The sequence below is a fragment of the Lineus longissimus genome, chromosome 2 (genome assembly GCF_910592395.1).
Source record: "Lineus longissimus chromosome 2, tnLinLong1.2, whole genome shotgun sequence".
In the NCBI taxonomy this organism is placed as follows: Eukaryota; Metazoa; Nemertea; class Pilidiophora; order Heteronemertea; family Lineidae; genus Lineus; species Lineus longissimus.
The window spans coordinates 1,043,697-1,062,578 of record NC_088309.1 but is presented as its reverse complement, the minus strand read 5'-3'; the positions used below and the strand labels follow the sequence as shown (position 1 = coordinate 1,062,578).

The window sequence follows — 18,882 nt, the reverse complement described above, 5'->3', positions numbered from 1 at the left end:
CTGATGCTTACTGTCTTGGTATATTTGATGTATGTATTTGAATCACAGAGGATTGTCACAAATATACAGATTCCGGCCAACTTTTACTTCAATATAATTTATTCAACATTGCATATCTACTTTTAGAAATAAATGTCACTGATGGAGATGTTGTTTTATTTACAAAAATTAAATCAACAGTACGGTAGTGAAATCACCACTTGTCTTGTACAAGCTGTATCAGCAGTGAAACAAAATGATCCAAGGATAAAGGACGGAATTCATAAGTGAACGTTTTACAATCATACAAGACTAGAAAATGTAACAAGTCTATGAGTAAAATCTCTCATTCTAAAGCAGTCTTATATAAGAACAAATTACTTTAAACTGAAGCAGGCTTTTTTATCAAAGATCTTCATTATAGAGAATAATCATACACGGAGAACACTTCCTATAGTATGTACAAAATATTTACAATGTTGAAAACTTAATACATCATGGCTGGACGGACTGAAAAATATCACCTGGATTGGGGTGTATACAAAACCAAGACCTAAGACATAAGACCTAAGACCTAAGATCCCCCGAAGTACAAAACTAAGACCCAGGTACAAAACTAAGATCCCGAGGTACAAAACTAAGACCCGGGGAGGCCAATTCCAAACTAAAATTTTGAAGAAAATATCAGAGTCTTAGTTTTGTACATCAGGGGATCTTAGTTTTGTACGTACAAAACTAAGATCCCCCGAGGTACAAAACTAAGACCCAATTCCAAACTAAAATTTTGAAGAAAAATATCAGAGTCTTAGTTTTGTACATCAGGGGATCTTAGTTTTGTACGTACAAAACTAAGATCCCCCGAGGTATAAAACTAAGACCCAATTCCAAACTGAAATTTTGAAGAAAAATATCAGAGTCTTAGTTTTGTACATCAGGGGATCAGGAGATGGAGGCCGTATATGCTAGAGTATATGCTAGAGTGATGACCGGTCGTGCCTGCATAGTGCATATGGAGGTATTATTCAGATGGAGCAACTGCATGCATCTTAAAGGTGATATTGCTACATCAAAATGAATTCGAAAGAGGGGCAGAATTTGGAAACTAAGATCCCCTGATGTACAAAACTAAGACTCTGATATTTTTCTTCAAAATTTTAGTTTGGAATTGGGTCTTAGTTTTGTACCTCGGGGGATCTTAGTTTTGTACGTACAAAACTAAGATCCCCTGATGTACAAAACTAAGACTCTGATATTTTTCTTCAAAATTTTAGTTTGGAATTGGGTCTTAGTTTTGTACCTCGGGGGATCTTAGTTTTGTACGTACAAAACTAAGATCCCCTGATGTACAAAACTAAGACTCTGATATTTTTCTTCAAAATTTTAGTTTGGAATTGGGTCTTAGTTTTGTACCTCGGGGATCTTAGTTTTGTACCTGGTCTTAGTTTTGTACTTCGGGGGATCTTAGGTCTTAGGTCTTATGTCTTAGGTCTTGGTTTTGTATACACCCCCTGGATTGGTATCAAGAACATACAGCAGTGTATATAACATCTGAAAAGGGGAACAAGTTGACTTTTTCAGCATTGACATAGAAAGCTTCCAAGGGTATGTGGCCAGTGTCATGTGTCTTAGTCCCAAGATATGTGTCTGACAAGAGGGTGTCACGTCTTGCTAGTACTTGTAAAGTGATCCCAGAGACAGTGAATAAGACAACTTGGTCCATCAAAGTCTACTAATGACTGTATACAACTGGTAGTACTAGTAGTTACATCTTCGTAACTATCTTAGCAGTAAAGAATCAAATATATTGCAGCACATATCCAGGGACATGTAACTGGTCAGCAGTCAACAAGTTATCATTACAAAAACATGTAAATAGCTCAAGAATACATCAACAGTAAGGACTTGTGAAAATCAATTAGCATCTGTTGAACTGAAGGGAATGATCCCTTGCACAGGTAATCAAATCAGAAGTAAAAGAGTGAATTCACCAGCAGGATCTTAAACTTCACAGAAATAGAGGTTCAGCAGGTAAGGTAAAACTGGAGTGGATCGATTACAGAAATGCCTCGTGAAAGAGGATCAGCCATAATAAAAAATACAAAAACCACATTTAGATGAAAGTGTCACTGAGGTATCACAGCCCAGGAAATGGGTCAACTTAGAGGTAGGATGACATTGTTTATTTCTTTTTCCCCTTTCCCTTTCCTTTTCCTTTTCCCTTTCCCTTTTTCTTTTTACCCCGGAGCATCTTCCTGACTTTGAAGGATCTCCAGAATGCCTGGATGGTTGTTGAAGCGAGTATCATGAGTTGCATCTCATGTTCGGCTTTCTCTCGTGCCTCCCTTGCAATACGTCTCTCCTCCATAATCTGTTTGTACTCCTCTTCAAGCGTCTTGAAGCGTTCTTCCAATTCGTGCAACTGTTTCTTCTCCGTAGTATAAACAAGGTCTATTTCCTCATACTCATCCTTTAAAGAAGAAAGACATTAGGTTAGGACACAAGTAAAACACATTGGAGTCATTGTGCTTCCCAACCTTGGACAATTCAGGGAGCAGTTTGGGATGGTAAGTAGCTCTGTTCTTAACAACTCCTTGAAGCCATTTCATTTATTTAACAGTTAATGTAGTCACAGTGAGTGATCTATAAGGTTTTTATCGATGAGTTTAAATCATTAGACCAGTCACCCGGAATCTGAATTGAAATATTCCCAAGCCATTGTTGATCAAGTCGCCAGATTAGATGTTTCCATCAGATGCAGCATTTGTGACCTACCTGTCTGTCTCCCATATCTTGGTCATATTTCTGAATCCAGTTCTCAACTTCTGTTTCAATCTTGTACTTTTTCTGAAAGAAATTATCTCAATTATTAATCCCCCTTCAAATTCATAGAAGTTGATTATTTTCCTTTGATTCACATCCAACAAGAGCATGTTACTGAAATGACTAGCAATGAGACGCCTCATGAGCGAAATCTGGATCCCAAAAGGTCTGACACCAAGGACTTTCAATTACCTCAGAGTATGGATTGACCCAAATACAGACAGGCTTATCAAATATACCTTTCTAAGAACTTGTTCTCCTTCTCGGTGTTCACTGATGAGGTTCTGTAACTGGGTCTTTAGTTGATTCATTTCACCAAGAAGTTTAGTCTTCTTCCCTTCACTGTTCTTCTGATCAGCAGCCTCCTGTTTCTCTGCCTCAGACTTGGTTCTCCGGATGTGCTCTTCAGAAAACTTCTCAATTTGGTGAAGATCAGCTTGTAGTCTTCGGATGACATCATTCTTCTTACGGATCTGGAGAAGACATTGCATATTTACAATAACACACACAATGCATAAGACCTACCCTCCCCCCATCATATTCTCAAACCAAGTCCCTTTACATTTCATCGACTCTTAATGAATAAAGTGATTACATCACTTCACGAGCTCAGATCTGAACGGATATATTAAAACTCAAGAAAATTTTATAACATCTTCAATTTATTTACCTCTTCATCTTTGTCCTCATTTGCAGCATTCAACTCTGCCTCCAGTTTTTCAATAATGGTTGCATTATGTCGTTCGCGCTGTGTCACTTGCACCAAATAGTCAATTTTCTCCTCAGCTTCGAGAGGAGTTGTGAGAAGACGCTCCATCATGACATCTTTCATCTCTTCACAGCCACTAATCAAAGATCGAACAGACCTTGGTCTATGGGTATATTCTTTCAAAACAGCCCGGGTGGCCGAGAGATTACTGCTGAATGCACGCAGAATATTTTTGCATGAGAAAGCCAGATTGCTAGCTACAGCTTGCTGATTTCTGACAAGAGCTTCAATTTCACCCGCAGATGCAGGTCTTGATGCAGGAGCACTTTTTTCACTGGGTTCACTTTTAGCGCTGTGTGTACTTGGCTTGCTCCTTGGCCTCGTATAGAAGTCCTCTCCGTAATCAAAGGGATCCTCTTCTGGGAGAGAACTTGTACCTTGCACTTCATCGAGTTTCCGTGTGATATCTTCATAGCTTTCCTTCAAAACCTTATGTTCTTTCAACAATGACACAAGCTCCGGACCAAGAACCACACTAAATCTATCAATATTTTCAAGAATTTGTGGCAAGATTGACACAAGCTCAGTTCTTTTCATGGTTTCATCTAAAACTGCCATGATTCTTTGGGATTCAACGGTTGATAACTTCTTTCGAGATGGCTCAAGTGCTCTCAACGGATCAAGTTTCTTGACTTTTGCCTTAAGAGGTTTGATGCTCACTTGAGTGAGGTTACTTTTAGTGGGTAACCTCATATGCATGACCTCCATCTGAGGAGGAACTTCAACTTCGGCGGCCATTTTGTGTTTTCAGAAATCTGGAATTCACAGTGGAAACGTATCAAAAATGACTGTTTATGGTGATTTCAAAAAGTTTTTTATACAAATAACCACTGAAATTTACTTATTGTAAAAGTCGCATTAACATGACAAATCATTCGCCAAGTTCATCATTTGTTATGTCGTTGTTTTCTTCGTCTTTCGACAGGAATCGCAAACAAAATTTTCTCCACGCCTTTTCACAAACCATCAACAAATGTACACTGCTACATAGCAACACATAGTGCCAGTTCAAAATACAATTTTTTTGCAAAAAATGGATTAATATTGTTTTCAAAACAGTGCATAATTCAACAAAATAGATATAGTTCTACTAAAATATGACATTTTAAATGCATTAGTAAAAAAAAGATAAAATTTGTAGTTGCGCATCAATATCTGGTATTGGTCTGCAAATAAGTTTATTAGGTAAACTACAGACATAATTCAAATCAAATGAGCGGCAGTTTAATGCTTTTAAAGGATACAGACGATATACATTTGTTGTTATTTTTAAAAAAATCTTTTTATTATTGCGTGTTTGCTATTGACTTTAATTTTAAGGGCTTATTTTGAAAGGTTCCAAGACATTGCACTACTTTTGGTCACGTGAGTGTCATGTGAACTACCAGCGCGCGCGCAGTCTTCCAAATTCGATTTTTCATTTTTGCCCCCTTGCTAAACTTCATTTTTGCACATTATTATGGCATTGGTTAGAAAAGCGTTGAGCTTTCGGAGAGGGGGAAGGTACAATGTACAAGAGGCAAAAGAAAATAGGTTCCCCACCAGTTCGTACAAACGAATTGAAACTTTAAATTCAGAAGAAAAAAATGTAAAACAAAATGAACAAACGGTCAGTGTCACGCAAGTTTCAGAAACCGTTCGAGTGCGAATGCGTAGAGGAGGGCAATCTGACTCCAGCTTAAAGGTTGCCAGTTTGCTGCGTAATACGTTCGGCAGCATTAGACAGGTAGGTCTGTCATGGGTCGTATCATGCATGCTGATGATGATTCTTAACGACGGCCGAGCACGGCGGCTGGACAACAATTTGAGTATCTAGACTAGAGTAGGCCTATATAGGCTACTTCACATAATCATGGTATAGTTTTAGAGTCATTGAGGCACAACCCATTTGTCATCCTAATTATTCTTCCATCAATCATGAACTGCCACAAGTTGCAGGAGTGTCTTGTTTCTAACTCTGAATGTAAAACAGAAAGAAATACATATGATCCTCCTTGTATCGTTGACCTCTAATGCTACTGTTAATTGTTATGGTACATGCTGTTCTCTTTTTTGCAGAAAATGCGCTCTTCAATAAGACGTAGAAAGCGACTTAACAGTGCGCCAAACACTCCAGCAAGCACACTAAGAAGGTCAATGAGAATTCAGAATCGCACACCAAAGGAGCCAAATGTGGTAGAATCTCCTCAGTCAGTCAGGTTGAATAGGTTTCAACCAAAGAGGTAAAGAACACCATGAACTTGTATTAGAAAATTTGAAAGTAAAAGATACAACCAGAGGAACCGGGATCACTGAAATGCACTTAATCCAACACCCTTCAATACCTGCACTTCTAGTACCGTACACCATGGACTTGGAAATGATCCAGTGTGTGTCCCTTCATTTATCATTGACATTGTCCCTGCGACAATACTTACTGATTGATCTGCATTGTGAACTCTGTGGCCAAAGCAATTATTACTGATTGTTCTCCAAAAGAATTCTTTAGGTGATCCAGTGAGCCAAGTATGCCTTGTCATAAAAGGTGATAGTGAGCTTTACATGCTGACCTCTGAGTGATCTCTGCTGGGAATTCTTGTGGATTCTTCTGCTTTACTGAAACTACTAGCCTTGCATTTCAGGTGTAACTTCAGCAGTCCTGGTCAACTCCATAGAGATATTGATGCTGTATCACATGGAATCCAATCGCTGTCTAATGTGGGAAAACAGACAAACAAGATCATCGAAAGGCAAAATCGGTAAAGAGGCCATTAATCTACGAGATGATGTTATTGTGGCTCGCTCGGTGCATGAGGAAAAGGGTGTGTCCAGCTGCAGTGTATGGAATCTTTACTTATTGGACTGCTTTTTAAAAAACTGCCATATGTTACTTTTATGTGTTGGCTTGTAGGCTGTTCAGAGCTCCCTAAATTGTTTAGTAAGGTTTAAATTGAATAGTTTAGAAGTAAACCCAATGGTCCATCTAATTCAATACACCAATCGGTAGGCCGACTGGGGCAACAATGTGGCAGATAATACTGAGATATGAAAGACACCAAAGAAGTGCCTTTCACCCTTACCACACATGCCTTCAAATGTCTGGGGAAAGGATTCTATTGGCCCTGAGGCCACAATACTAAAATATATATTCAATTTCATGGACCAGTGTAAAAATTTGTTGAAAATTCTTTTTATCTTTGACCTTTTGGGATCCATCAGCGGGGTAGAGTTAGTTGATAAGTTATCAGAAAGTCAATCAAACCACAGTTTATGACAAAGTTTACCAGGTATGTAGCATCCATGGGTTTTTTTCCCATTCAATTCAATGTACATGTACATGTATTTAGAATGTGCTTGCTTTAATTCTCCATCTTTCACAGTGTCTGGTAGTGGTGGTGTTTCTATGCAATGTACCAGTATTTGAAGTTGCTTTTCTACTCCTTTCCTCATTCTCTTCCTCCCTCTACAGGTTGCTTGGTCTGCCAGCTTTGTCATGTTTGCTATACAATGTTAGGGAGGTGCATTTAATGTACATGAATCTTTGTTTTATGCTGTTAAACTGTCTTATCTTTGTTTTGTATACATTGATAAGTAAAAAAACACTAAATTGTTGTAAGTTCCAGAAACAATATTGCATGTGTATTTTGTAGATATATGTAAATGAGATGCCAATGGCAGTGCCAAAAAAAGAAGCTCATTATTTGATTAAGAAGTTTTCAAATGTTACTGTCACATTTATGATACTATCAGCTGGTTGAAGATAAAATTCAGTCTTCTTATGTCAATGTTCCTTGAAACTCTGTTGATGTTGAGTCTGATCGTATTGCCCACTCATATAATTGCCCAATTGCAGACATTCAGACATGGAAGTCCAAGATTGGTATAAGAGTTATGATGGTCGAAGGAAGTATCACTGGAAATCTCGTGTCGTGTATGGTTCTCGAGAGGTTCTTATATAGAGTGTTACCATGTGACTTACGGTTTTGGACAAATTAGATACAGTACTTATGTTATGTCTGTCAATCCAAAAAACCAAGGTCCATTTACTTTTGATAAAAAAACCCTGTGTTTATAGCGGATCTGGTCAACCATTACAGGGATAGGAGGAACTTCATAGCCTAGTTAATGCTCAGAGTTGTTGAGAACAGCACTTTGAGCGGGACAAGACACTTTAATTGTTTGTATTGTGTCAGGATGGAAGTAGTTTCAATTGTATGTAATTTTCTTAGTTTATTGAGTCATGTATGTACAAGTACATATTTGTAGTACTCGTTTTAAAAACTTGGCATTATCTGTTCAACAGTGCAGTTGGTGATATTGTTTCTTGCCCCGAGTTTTAACAATTTGAAAAGATTGCGAGCTATCTGAAGTCAAACATTTACCACGCAGATCCACATTTGAGATCAGGTAGAAAATGTCAAGCCGTACAAAGTTTTGTATCTGCATTTTGTTGTTGTTTTTCGGAATACTTTTTTGTTTAGAATCTCGAGTATTATTGCCAATATATTGTAAGTAATTGCTTATGAAATTGTAAGACTACAAAATGCTTTTATCATGTTTAAAATATATCATAAAATTTCTTGTGAAAAAAAAAAGTTGTTATGTTGTATTTAATTTTCATCCTGGAGCTTACAGGTCATACGGGTACAAGTAATTCAAGTCCCTGTACTCAATACCATGCAACGAGGAAGGTGTCCATCTGTCTATCCCACACCAATGAAGCCATTGTGTATGTTGTGGTGACACTATAGGCTTGACTTTGTGGCACTATAGTAGTGTCTCTGCGAGGGAGATCAGGTCTCTGGTCCTTGGTCCTGTCCATTCCAATCCATTACATCGCCCATCCAGACCATGTCATATTGCCTTCTAAATATTCTCCAACTTCATGACTTTGACCCATTCTTACCCAAAGAAGAGGCAGCTATAAGTAAAAAAGGACGAATTTAGACACCCCTAAATTGTAATGAAGATTTTTCTGGGACATGCTGTATTTTTCAAAAACTTGCAGTGTTGGTATCCCATAGACCACAGAAATCACATTGACGTCACTATTCTAAAAATAGTAACCGGGGTATTACCTCAATGGCAAGAATGGTGGCTGTTTCAGTCTTTCTCAAAAATTCGTGATGTGAACATCCTGTTTACGCGCTATGTAATCCTGATTTCCTGATTTGCCATTGATGTATTGTAATAGAGAAACGACTGTCGCCTGAGAGTCCGTGGAATCGATTTTTGTGTGTTGCAAAGTAAGTAAAAATTATTTTGTGAAGTGGGGACTCACTGACGTGACTGACTGAGTGGAGTCGGAGTCTCTCTCCTTAGGCCTATATTATATGGTATGTAGTCTCTACATGCATGCAGTATGGTATGGTACAATAAGATTACATTAGTACATAGTACACATACAAAACTATACTTGCATGACACCAAGTCAGTCAGTGTCAGTGATGAGTTGACAGTAGTCCTTATAATGGTTGAGTTGCAGTTGGCCTCATACCGTAAATCTACCACTGTTCTGTCCGACCACGTATGTTAGCCATCATGTTGCATGTATCAGCTCTTCATTATCTTGATGTATGAAATACAATGGACGGTTTCAGCAAAGACATGGTGTATTGATCATCTTCTTGTTTGTCATGGACAAGTCGGTTGCTGGCAATGTCTATAGCCAATGATTTGTTTTTTGCTTGCAGGAATTTCAAGCACAAAAATGAGCAAGCTGCAGGATCCCAACTTGATTAAGAATCTTCTTGCCCTGAAGAAGAGGTCCCTGGATGTCAAGTTCAACTTGAATAACACCGACTACACTCCCATCGAAAATATCGGCTCAGGGGCCTATGGGGTCGTCTGCTGTGCCCAACATAAGAAAACAAAGGACAAAGTCGCAATAAAGAAAATCCCAAATGTCTTTGATATTGTTGTCACGGCCAAAAGAACTTACAGGGAGATTAAAATCCTCAAACATTTCAAACACGACAATGTTATTTCGATTCGTGAGATTCTAAAACCTCCAGGATCGCTTGCTGATTTCAAGGATGTTTACGTTGTGCTGGACCTGATGGAAAGTGACCTTCATCGAATCATTCACTCTCATCAAGAGCTGACTGAGGAGCATGTGCGATTCTTCCTCTACCAGATCCTCCGAGGGCTAAAGTATATTCATTCCGCCAGCGTCATTCACCGGGATTTGAAGCCAAGTAACCTCTTGGTGAATGAGAACTGTGAATTGAAAGTAGGGGACTTTGGTGAGTGTTGTTCGTGGAGTTGAAAAGCGCTAGCCATGTGAATGTCACAGTGTCACGCCTTGTAGAAGCAGTCTCCCAGCTTGCAGGGAATCTTGTGTATTCAAGCAGGTTTCTCAACTTCTCGAGCTGGCCTAACCTGGAAGGGACTGAGCGAATGTGTGTGTCACATTCTCCCTAACAGCTAAAACTTTAAAAAGGCACTTGGTGGTAAATGTTCTAGAATAACTTGTATCTGGTAACAAAGACGACAACATTTTGGCTTCTACAGTTTTAGTTCTCAGTTATTTAGTTTCGAACTCTAATTTCAGGCATGGCTCGTGGTGTCGCCACGAAGAAAGATGACAGCATGATCTTCATGACGCAGTATGTTGCGACACGTTGGTACAGAGCACCAGAGCTTATCATGTCTTTCGTTGATTATTCTGCGGCTGTAGATATGTGGTCAGTCGGATGCATCTTTGGTGAGATGCTTGGGAGAAAGCAACTTTTCCCAGGTTTGTGCAAGGATTTTCTCTGGGCATTTGACCTTTCTTTACAGGTCGTCTCAAAACAAGTACATGTATACATGCACTATACCAATCCTTCTTTTGCAATAGTCTCCCAAGGAGAATCACACCAACAGAACTTCTGAGCATTGTTGTGTGCCACTACGTTTAGGCTTGTTGGCCAGGTGTCGTCTTCAGCCAGGTGAGGCCTTTGATCGCAACATCCTTAAAGTCTTGGATTAGCCGACCAAAAACACAATATTTTTATGATACATGAACTCTGGGAAAAGAGGAGACATGATGTGTCATTCTAATACATTGATTGCTCTGTTATAACGATGTTATGTTATTGGCTTGGTTAAAACGGTAATCATAGTCATGTTCTGAATGTTTCTAAAGGACCCATGTCAAGACTTTTTGCGGAGAACTACAGAGGATCTATGATGTAATGATCTACTTGGGTTCTGTCATTCAATTAGGTTGTATAATTTCTACATTTGCTTGAATGTTGGCCACGGACTCTGTCTGCATGAAATGTGATTTCCACTTGTCCGTTTCAGGCAGAGAAGTCCTTTCCCAACTCCAGCTGATAATAAGCACACTTGGGACACCATCAGAGGAGGTTATGGAACAGTCCAAGTCTGACATTGTCAGAGGACTTGTCAAAAGTAGGTGTGAAGATGCACATGACATGTACATGTAGTATTGGTCGAGTTGCCTGCAAGCTCTAAGAACTTTATGAATTTACATTGCAAGCAACACTGTAGGCTAAGTCTTGTCATACCTCATCGTTCTTTTCTACCGTCTTCTGTAATTTGTTTAGAATAACCTAGTCTTAGTTTGTTTTTAACATTCGTAAGAAATCTTTGAAGAAAAAGGGTTCAGTTTACAGATACTGATATATCACCACAGTTTCTTTTGCCAAAGGTTCCCACAAGCCCTTTGAAAGTTGTATTGGAACAGATTGGTATAATTGTTTCCCCACCCATCCATGTATGAGTTCACATACCCATTGTACAGTTATGACCCTCTTGATTGCGTTATCTGCATGCAAGTGTTTTCTTCTGCGTAGGCCTTGGTCACAAGGAACGAGTCCCATGGAAGTCAGTGTATCCGAAGGCGTCCAAGAAAAGCATTGACCTGCTGAGTAAGATGCTCGTGATTGATCCAAGAGAGAGGATTACAGCAGAAAAGGCGCTTAAGCATCCCTTCTTGAATAAATACTACGACCCTGATGACGAACCTGTCTGTCCCATGTTTGACTTCAGTTTTGAAGAGAAGGTGAGTGGACTTGTAAACCAGTTTTAGGTCCTTGATTCATTTTGACAAGGAGACACGGATTGAAAGGTTTTCGTGAGTTTTCTTTATCATTCAGAGTTGTAAGTTGAATTCATTAAATTCTATTCAATTTCCCCGAATAGTTGAGTCTTCATAACACCGACACTCCAAATCCAATTACAATTTCATTTTCTAGACGTGAAGTATTTATATTTTCTCTCAATGTTTCAGCCCATGGACAGAGATGACTTGAAACAAGCTATTATGACTGAAATCATGGACTACCACAAACCGAAGGAAATACGTGTCGCAGGTGGACTACTGACTCCAGCAAACAAAGTACAAACAACAACAGAATCACAGAATCTACATGAACCTGTTGTTAATGCAGAAGGTGTTCTTGTTGCTGGTGGATCTGCACCTCCTCATGCCATTTTGAACTACCCTCAGACTGTCAACATTCAACCAGCTAAGCTGAATGCCCCAGTGACAGTTGTCAATGAGCCAGCAGACTTTCAAAATTTCATGACCCACCTTCAGAACCAAGTTGCAAAGCCTCCTGCGGTGACACAGGGTATCTTGCAAGGTCAGGGGGTTCAGTCTGTTCCGTTAGGCAATGCCTCTGTTCAGATGGGACTAGCTGGGCATACAGCTTGCCCTGCGGTCTCTTCCGCCAGAAGTGTGTCTGTTCCTGCTTCGCAAGCCGTGCCGACCAGTGTTATTCAAACTTCAACTGATCACTCTGGATCTAAAACGATGCGGTCTTTACTCCCAGAACATTTACAACCAAGGTCTGTTGGAGGAGTGCACTCCAACCAGACGCCACTGTCTTTCCAGTTTGTCAATCAAATAGGCTCAACTCTGCAGCATCAGCAAACTTCCGAGAGCCTTTTCAAAAAGCCAAGTGAACCTGCCACTCAAAAGTTCCCGAAAGGTCTACAAAATATCACGATTTGTGCCAAGCACGCTTTAGAAGCCCCAACTAGTGATGTTGAAATGTTGAGTGCTCGGTCCAATGATGGACGGACAATTGATTCTGTAGAAATGTTGAGTGCAAAAGCCGATGGAATGCCATCTACTGTGATCCCTACATCAGCTATTGAGACTGATGTGAAGAAGCCGACTGCTATTCTGCCCAAGCCTGGTACCCAAGTTCCCACTGCTGTACAACCAAAAGGAAGCCAAATCGGACCACCTCCAAAGAAGACGACGGTATCGGAAGATACAAAAGCTCGGATAAAAGATGCCTTGCTTCAAGCTGGTAACAGGAAAAAGTTAGGTAAGTATTGGCTACTTGGAAGCCTTTAACTCTCTTAATGTTTATACGTATGTAGAATTAAAGAACTTTTTGGGATGACATTGGCTGTACGCGTCAAATTCAATCTAAGATTCAAGTTCAAGATTCTAACTCAGTTTGATATCACTTCTGTTCAATGATCATTGATAAGCTAGGCTTATGAGTGCTGCATGATTTCAAAGGCAGTTGCAGACGGGTTGTGACATCAGTCCCCTTTACAGCTAATGAACAAAATTAAAGTAAAATAGAGTATCTTATAAGGCTATTGACAATTGAAGTCCCTGACTAAGTCTATATTGTACATGTGCATCTTACTGATATTGCCAGGTTCTTCATCAGATGAGGGCGGTGGTAGGAATCGTCCCATTACAGCTGTATCGCGGCAGAAAGAGCGAGAGGAGAGGCGCAAGAAAAAGCTGGAGAAAGCAATGGAGAGGAAGAAGAAACAAAGGGAGAAAGGTAAGAGCCGTGGGCTGAGTGAGGGCAGTTAAGATTTCAAGGGTTTGGTTTGTGGATATCGCGGACCAATCCGTCATGAATCTGAGCCAGTCACTTGATTTGGGTTTTTACATCCTTCAAATGAAACAAACAAGGTCTGTTTTATCTGATACTTGTTCTAGAGCTAGTAAAAGACTCCACCCAAGACTAGGGTTTTACTGAAAATTTCATGACCACTTTCACTAGCCCTTTCTGCACAAATCTCTTATGTATTTCAAACGTTATCTCTTCCAGATAAGCCCAAGTGTGATCTGCTCCTGACCGATGAGGACCGTGACCTGCTGAACAAATGGACAAGTATGCAGCAGACAACAAAACCATTCGTGCATCCAATCAGACAACACTTGCCAGAGCTCATAGCACTGAAACATGAGTCCATTATCAGAAAGAACTGTGATGAAAATGTGGAACCGCTCGGAGGTGATCAGCAGACCGAATCAGGACAAACTCATCAAAGTGTTGGTGTATCCTCTGTTGTTTCCTCCAGCACATCTGGTATATCTGTTAGTGCAGTACCAACGAACCCTGGCCGAGAGACTAATGTTATGGTGTTGATAGATGGTGCTGGGAACATGCAGAATTCATCTGATGCTGTGCACACTATGCAGACTTTGGTGGCTGAGATTCCAGCTGCATCCGTCCAAGTCCCCATCCCGCCGAACTCAATGGTCTCCAGACAACAGCTTGGCAGTTGGCCAAACTCGGCTGTCTTGGGCCGGTCTCTGCATGTGAATGCCTCTGATCCATCCAAGCCTCAGAACATTCGAGGTTCAATGCAGCACCAGCCACAAGTAATTGTTCACTCATCATCCTATTCACCAGAAATAAGTGGTTTTCCTAATGCCAGTTTGAATAAGTCGACAAGTCCTGGCAGCTTGTTCTCCTACAGCAGTTCGGAAAATTCTCAGGATGCAAAAAGTGATGTTTTAGTTGACATTCTGAATACATCCCCCGTTGTCGGTGGTGCAGAGAGCAGCCCTTGTGATGATGTATTCTCAAGTCTGTTACGTAATTCTCCGAAAGGAGGTAAAGAACTGAGATCAGAGAACTTGTCTCCTGGCAGGGGTGGGTTGAACATACAGCAGGATGCGTCACACGATCCATTACTAAGTCAGCTGGACACCATTCCTAATATAAGCGAGCCAAAAGTTGACAGTCCTGGTGCAGCATTACGCTCCGAGCCCTTCTTAGACCTGGCCAGCACCAGCACACCACTACCTCAGCAGTCACTTCCACAAGATCTCATCTCGTTGCTCACCAAACAGCTGTCAAAGTCGCAGGTTGAGGATATCTTCCCACCGGTGTTGGCCATGACACCCAAAGGGACTGGTGAGGGATACGGTGTTGGTTTGGACCTGGATCAGATCCTGACAGAGATGTTCATGGAGTCCAACACTAACAAGGAAGCAGAGAGGTAAGTTATCATGTATCCAGGGTCACTGGTGTTTGGATTGCATTGAATATCATAAAAATTTGTTCACATCATCGTGAGTTTCTTCTAAATCACCAATTCTGAAGGCTATTTTCTCATTCTGTCTTTTAGTGGTACCTACAAGCCCGACTCTGCCCCGTTGTCGGCCTCCTTGCTTGCTGATTGGTTGGAGGTTAGTGGCAACATGGATGCCAAGGAGGTGATGGAGGATCTACAGAAGGAGCTCGGGCTTGGATCACCCATGTCACTTGCAGAATGAATGGTTTAAATCAGGAATCATGAAATCAAACATTTTGGTATGTGATACAGTCTGGAACTAAGAAGGTCAAATTGTGGGTGTATGTCCAAAAATGAATCACTTGTAGACGCTCGTCTTGGTACATGGAGATCAAATGTACAGCCAAGATACATGTAGTTCAATGTCCGTCGGCCTTTGTTGCCACGTGGCCTAATGTGCTGCTAAGATTGTTCAGCCTTTTCCCAAACATTTAGTGCTGGCTTCATATTTCTTATTTTGCACCTTTACATCACAAAATGTGTTGGAGAGTACCTTACAGCATTACTTGAACATGCTTGATTACAGAGAATCACAGCCTTTAATGGTCCTCATGTTCAATATTTGTAAGATTAGGTCATTATCGTCATCATCTTTACGCATCATGCAATTAGTTTTCATGAAGTCCAGTCCACAATCAAAGTGAGACCATTAGTCTACAGCTCAGTGACACTGCGAGTTCTCTTATACATCAACACATCCATCTACATTGATATGTACATGTAAGTTGCATGGGTGGGAACTTAGTAGAAACAATCCTTGCAATTTACTGAGCTGAAAAAGAAATCCACAACTATACTTTTTTCATCAAGTCTATGTTTGATATATTCATTAAACAACAAGCTCCTTATAATTTGTATAGAACTTCTTTCAACAGATAAAAGTTCAACTCACTCAATTTGTCAAGAGAAATAAATTGATGAAAATTGATGAATTTTTGTTTTTCACTAATTCTGAGAAAGGAAGAGTAGAGAATGTAACAGCCAATTCTGCAATACTTTACAGCTTGATGTTTCTGTGTGGAGGGTGATGTTCTACCCTACTGTCTAACATTAAGGGTCATGGCAATGGAGACCCATGCCTTGAGACAGGACACTTATTTAATCTCCACTGGTAGAGAATTTTCTTCCACACTGGTACGCCGAAATCACAACAGCGGTGTTGGCCAGTCTTGGACTATCAGTATATCTGTTGATATGTTGACCTGAAGAATAATCATGGCTTATTACATGTACTTATCATGGCATCGCCATCATCTGTGATAACGCATGTCAACACGCCTACAATTCATTGTCCTACATGAAGTCCATTTGATCCATCTGATCCAACTTCATAAACCGTTCATAGTTCAGATAAAGCAGTCCTCCGTTGATAAAGTAGGTGGTGATACAGATGAGACAGATGTCTTTCAGGACGAAGAAGAGGATACAAGCCAGGTAGAGCGAGCCAATACAAGATGCCACCGACAAGTAAAAGAGCGCTGTATTACTCCATGGGGCCACGATATAACCTGAAAGAAAATAGATTTTGAAAATTTGAGGAGATATCGATTGAGCGCACAAAAAACTTCATAATATATATTCATGCACTTGATTGGGAACAACGTTTACAGAGGTGCAACGTCACGATGCATTGCAGGTAGCGTGACATGATGCGGTGTCTTTGTAAACGTTGTCCCTAATCAAGTGCAACGATCTATAGTTCCAATACAAGGTGGCATGAAACTTGCACTCGCAAAGTAATGCCCTGTCTTGTACTTCAAGTAAAAGACCATAGAATGGGACAGTCACTCTGCTCTTTGAGGCAGAATACAACTTTATTGAATTAGATTAAAATTCTCCAACTATTGCTGGCCCTTATTTAGAGTTGAACATATTTGCTGGACAAATAAAGATGCTACAAACAACTACTGACACTATGTTTTAGTCATCGGATGCATAGTTTCTCATTACAAGCATGTGATACAGACACCACTTGGTCACTGATTTGACGTGCAAGCATTCCCCATTGAATTTGGATAAAAACTTACCAAGTGTCAGCTGTAAAATATAGAATATGATGCCAAGGATGCAGTTTGGCATGTTCAGGAAATGGTCATTTCCAACAAGAAGTCCAACAATTCCAAAACCTTTCCCATACCTGAAAGTGAAAGAGGAGTGCCGCATCAAATGGCTGAGGTCACTATTGAAGTTGATTTACTCCAAACTAGAGAAACCCGAGTAAACAAAGTGTCACATCAATAAGTTTGAAAAGAGATTCCGATTCTGACAGCGTATTACTTCAGGGTTTCGAGTCTCCACTGTTTCTTCTCTGTTACACTGTGATGCGGTCAGACCAAAATACATCATTGTATACTTACTTTGAAGTGAGCACCTTAGAACAGCTCATCCTGTCGCTAATATCACATATGGCAACATAGTTTTTATCCTTGGCCTTCTTCACCTCGATATAGAGGGCATACATTGAGACCACAATGCCAAAGGTATTGAGTAAAGTATGGTCTGTAGCATTGGAAATAAACATCTCTCCCAATTTTGTCATGATGACGATGTCGATGCAAGCCAGGCTGAAAATATTGGGAATACTGATCTTGAAATGCCCATGCCCATGCCTAGACAATAACTATATAGGCCTACTATACTAGGGATTGGAGTCAACTCTCAAGTATAGGCCTAGTCACTAGTGTAGTGGTAGATGAAAATCAGTCTTGACAATAACAGTCATACCTTGACAGTCACTTCACTGGGACTGTAGGATTTAAAAACGATCTGGAGGACAAAGACCTTTCAATCTATGAGGTCAACCTTGGAGTAATTATCTTGTCAAGATTAGATAATTACTCCAAGGGTCAACCGATGGCGATGACTTTTTTTGGGGTGTGATCGGGGATTGTAAACTCGTTCCTCTAAAACTACACCGGACTGGTACTATTTGAGCATATTTTGGCCTTTTTGAAGATGTACATGTCTGACCGGTGACCCCAAGAAACGAAAGCAAATAGTCCGAATAGCTTACATCATCAGACACTGACTGACTAATATTTAACTTTGATGATCGGCAGCCATGTTTTTATTTTCGTGAACAGCAACGTCACTGCAGTGCCGTACAATCTCGTTCCTACCCGAGACATTTTCGGTAAACGAGGTTGTTTCCTAATTTTGTCACATAAGCGTGTTCGATTACTAGGTCTCACTAGCCGGTGAGGAGGCCAGGCCTACCTGCCTCCAAATGACGCGACGTCATTTCATGCATACCCCTGTTCCAACGGCTGTAGACTTGGCAGTATCTTACTCTCACACAAATCTATACACATTTCTGAATAACTTGTCACTTGTAGAATACATCTGGTCAAGTTTCAACGTCGTCTAGACATACAGTCATGCATAGACTGATGCAGCACAATGCATGAGACACCCTGTATGTAAAGGCAAATTTGAAAAACTTCACCTTTATGCCTTATATTAACTTCAAGATTAACAAGGATGGTGAAAAAAAAATTACATAGGCCTACACACCTTCTCATCACCTTGAGAAAGCCAGCGGATCGAGATTGAAGAACTAGTTTTAAAACTGCAGCACATACTGATTCCGGGCGTTCGAGTTCTACCGAGGATGGTTCTACGGTGGCCCATAGAGGACATGCGTTTATTTTCAATATAATAGAAAATTTTCCTTTTTACAATGCGTTTTTTTTCTCTCGAATTACAACCGCCGTCGGATTTATTTCTCACCGCCAAAAAAATAATTTCCACCGCCGGGTAAAAAATAATAATTCCCACCACCGCCAAAGAAAATAATATCCACCGCGGTGGAAATTAATATCCACCGCCACCGCGGTGGAAATAATATCCACCGCGGTGGAAATAATATCCACCCGCTGTCAATAACGAATTAGCTCCCGCGGTGGATATTATTTCCACCGCGGTGGATATTATTTCCACCGCGATCGATATTAATTTCCACCGCGGTGGATATTAATTTCTTTCGCGGTGGTGGGCATTATTATTTTTTTCGGCGGTGAGAAATAAATCCGACGGCGGTTGTA

General features: G+C 40.3%; 3 protein-coding genes and 1 long non-coding RNA gene across 5 annotated transcripts; 2 read left to right on the top strand and 2 right to left on the bottom strand.

Annotated features, from left to right (window-relative positions):
- Positions 1-62: 62 nt before the first annotated feature.
- Positions 63-4,631, bottom strand: LOC135500364 (dynein regulatory complex protein 10-like). Its single transcript, XM_064791799.1, has 4 exons — positions 3,470-4,631; positions 3,039-3,272; positions 2,752-2,823; positions 63-2,446 (listed from the first exon to the last, which is right to left on the bottom strand). The coding sequence occupies exons 1-4, from the start codon at positions 4,304-4,306 to the stop codon at positions 2,159-2,161; spliced, it is 1,431 nt and encodes a 476-aa protein (XP_064647869.1). The 5' UTR covers positions 4,307-4,631; the 3' UTR covers positions 63-2,158.
- Positions 4,632-4,969: 338 nt separating this feature from the next.
- LOC135500371 (uncharacterized) lies at positions 4,970-8,106 on the top strand. The gene is made up of 3 exons (XR_010449436.1): positions 4,970-5,294; positions 5,627-5,790; positions 6,190-8,106. It is a non-coding gene; the product is annotated as an uncharacterized LOC135500371 (long non-coding RNA).
- Positions 8,107-8,626: 520 nt separating this feature from the next.
- On the top strand, positions 8,627-15,767 carry LOC135500345 (mitogen-activated protein kinase 7-like). The gene is made up of 9 exons (XM_064791764.1): positions 8,627-8,793; positions 9,241-9,792; positions 10,101-10,286; positions 10,838-10,945; positions 11,350-11,558; positions 11,787-12,834; positions 13,180-13,311; positions 13,585-14,764; positions 14,894-15,767. Exons 2-9 carry the CDS (start codon positions 9,258-9,260, stop codon positions 15,039-15,041), a joined length of 3,546 nt encoding a protein of 1,181 aa, XP_064647834.1. The 5' UTR covers positions 8,627-8,793; positions 9,241-9,257; the 3' UTR covers positions 15,042-15,767.
- LOC135500352 (vitamin K epoxide reductase complex subunit 1-like protein 1) lies at positions 15,360-17,927 on the bottom strand. 2 transcript variants are annotated; one of them, XM_064791778.1, is made up of 4 exons: positions 17,853-17,927; positions 17,197-17,403; positions 16,867-16,976; positions 15,360-16,347 (listed from the first exon to the last, which is right to left on the bottom strand). In XM_064791778.1, exons 1-4 carry the CDS (start codon positions 17,855-17,857, stop codon positions 16,133-16,135), a joined length of 537 nt encoding a protein of 178 aa, XP_064647848.1. In that variant the 5' UTR covers positions 17,858-17,927; the 3' UTR covers positions 15,360-16,132. The 2 variants fall into 2 exon arrangements, with proteins under 2 accessions (XP_064647848.1, XP_064647857.1); XM_064791787.1 differs by lacking the exon at positions 17,853-17,927 and adding an exon at positions 17,564-17,653.
- Between the last annotated feature and the right edge of the window lie 955 nt (positions 17,928-18,882).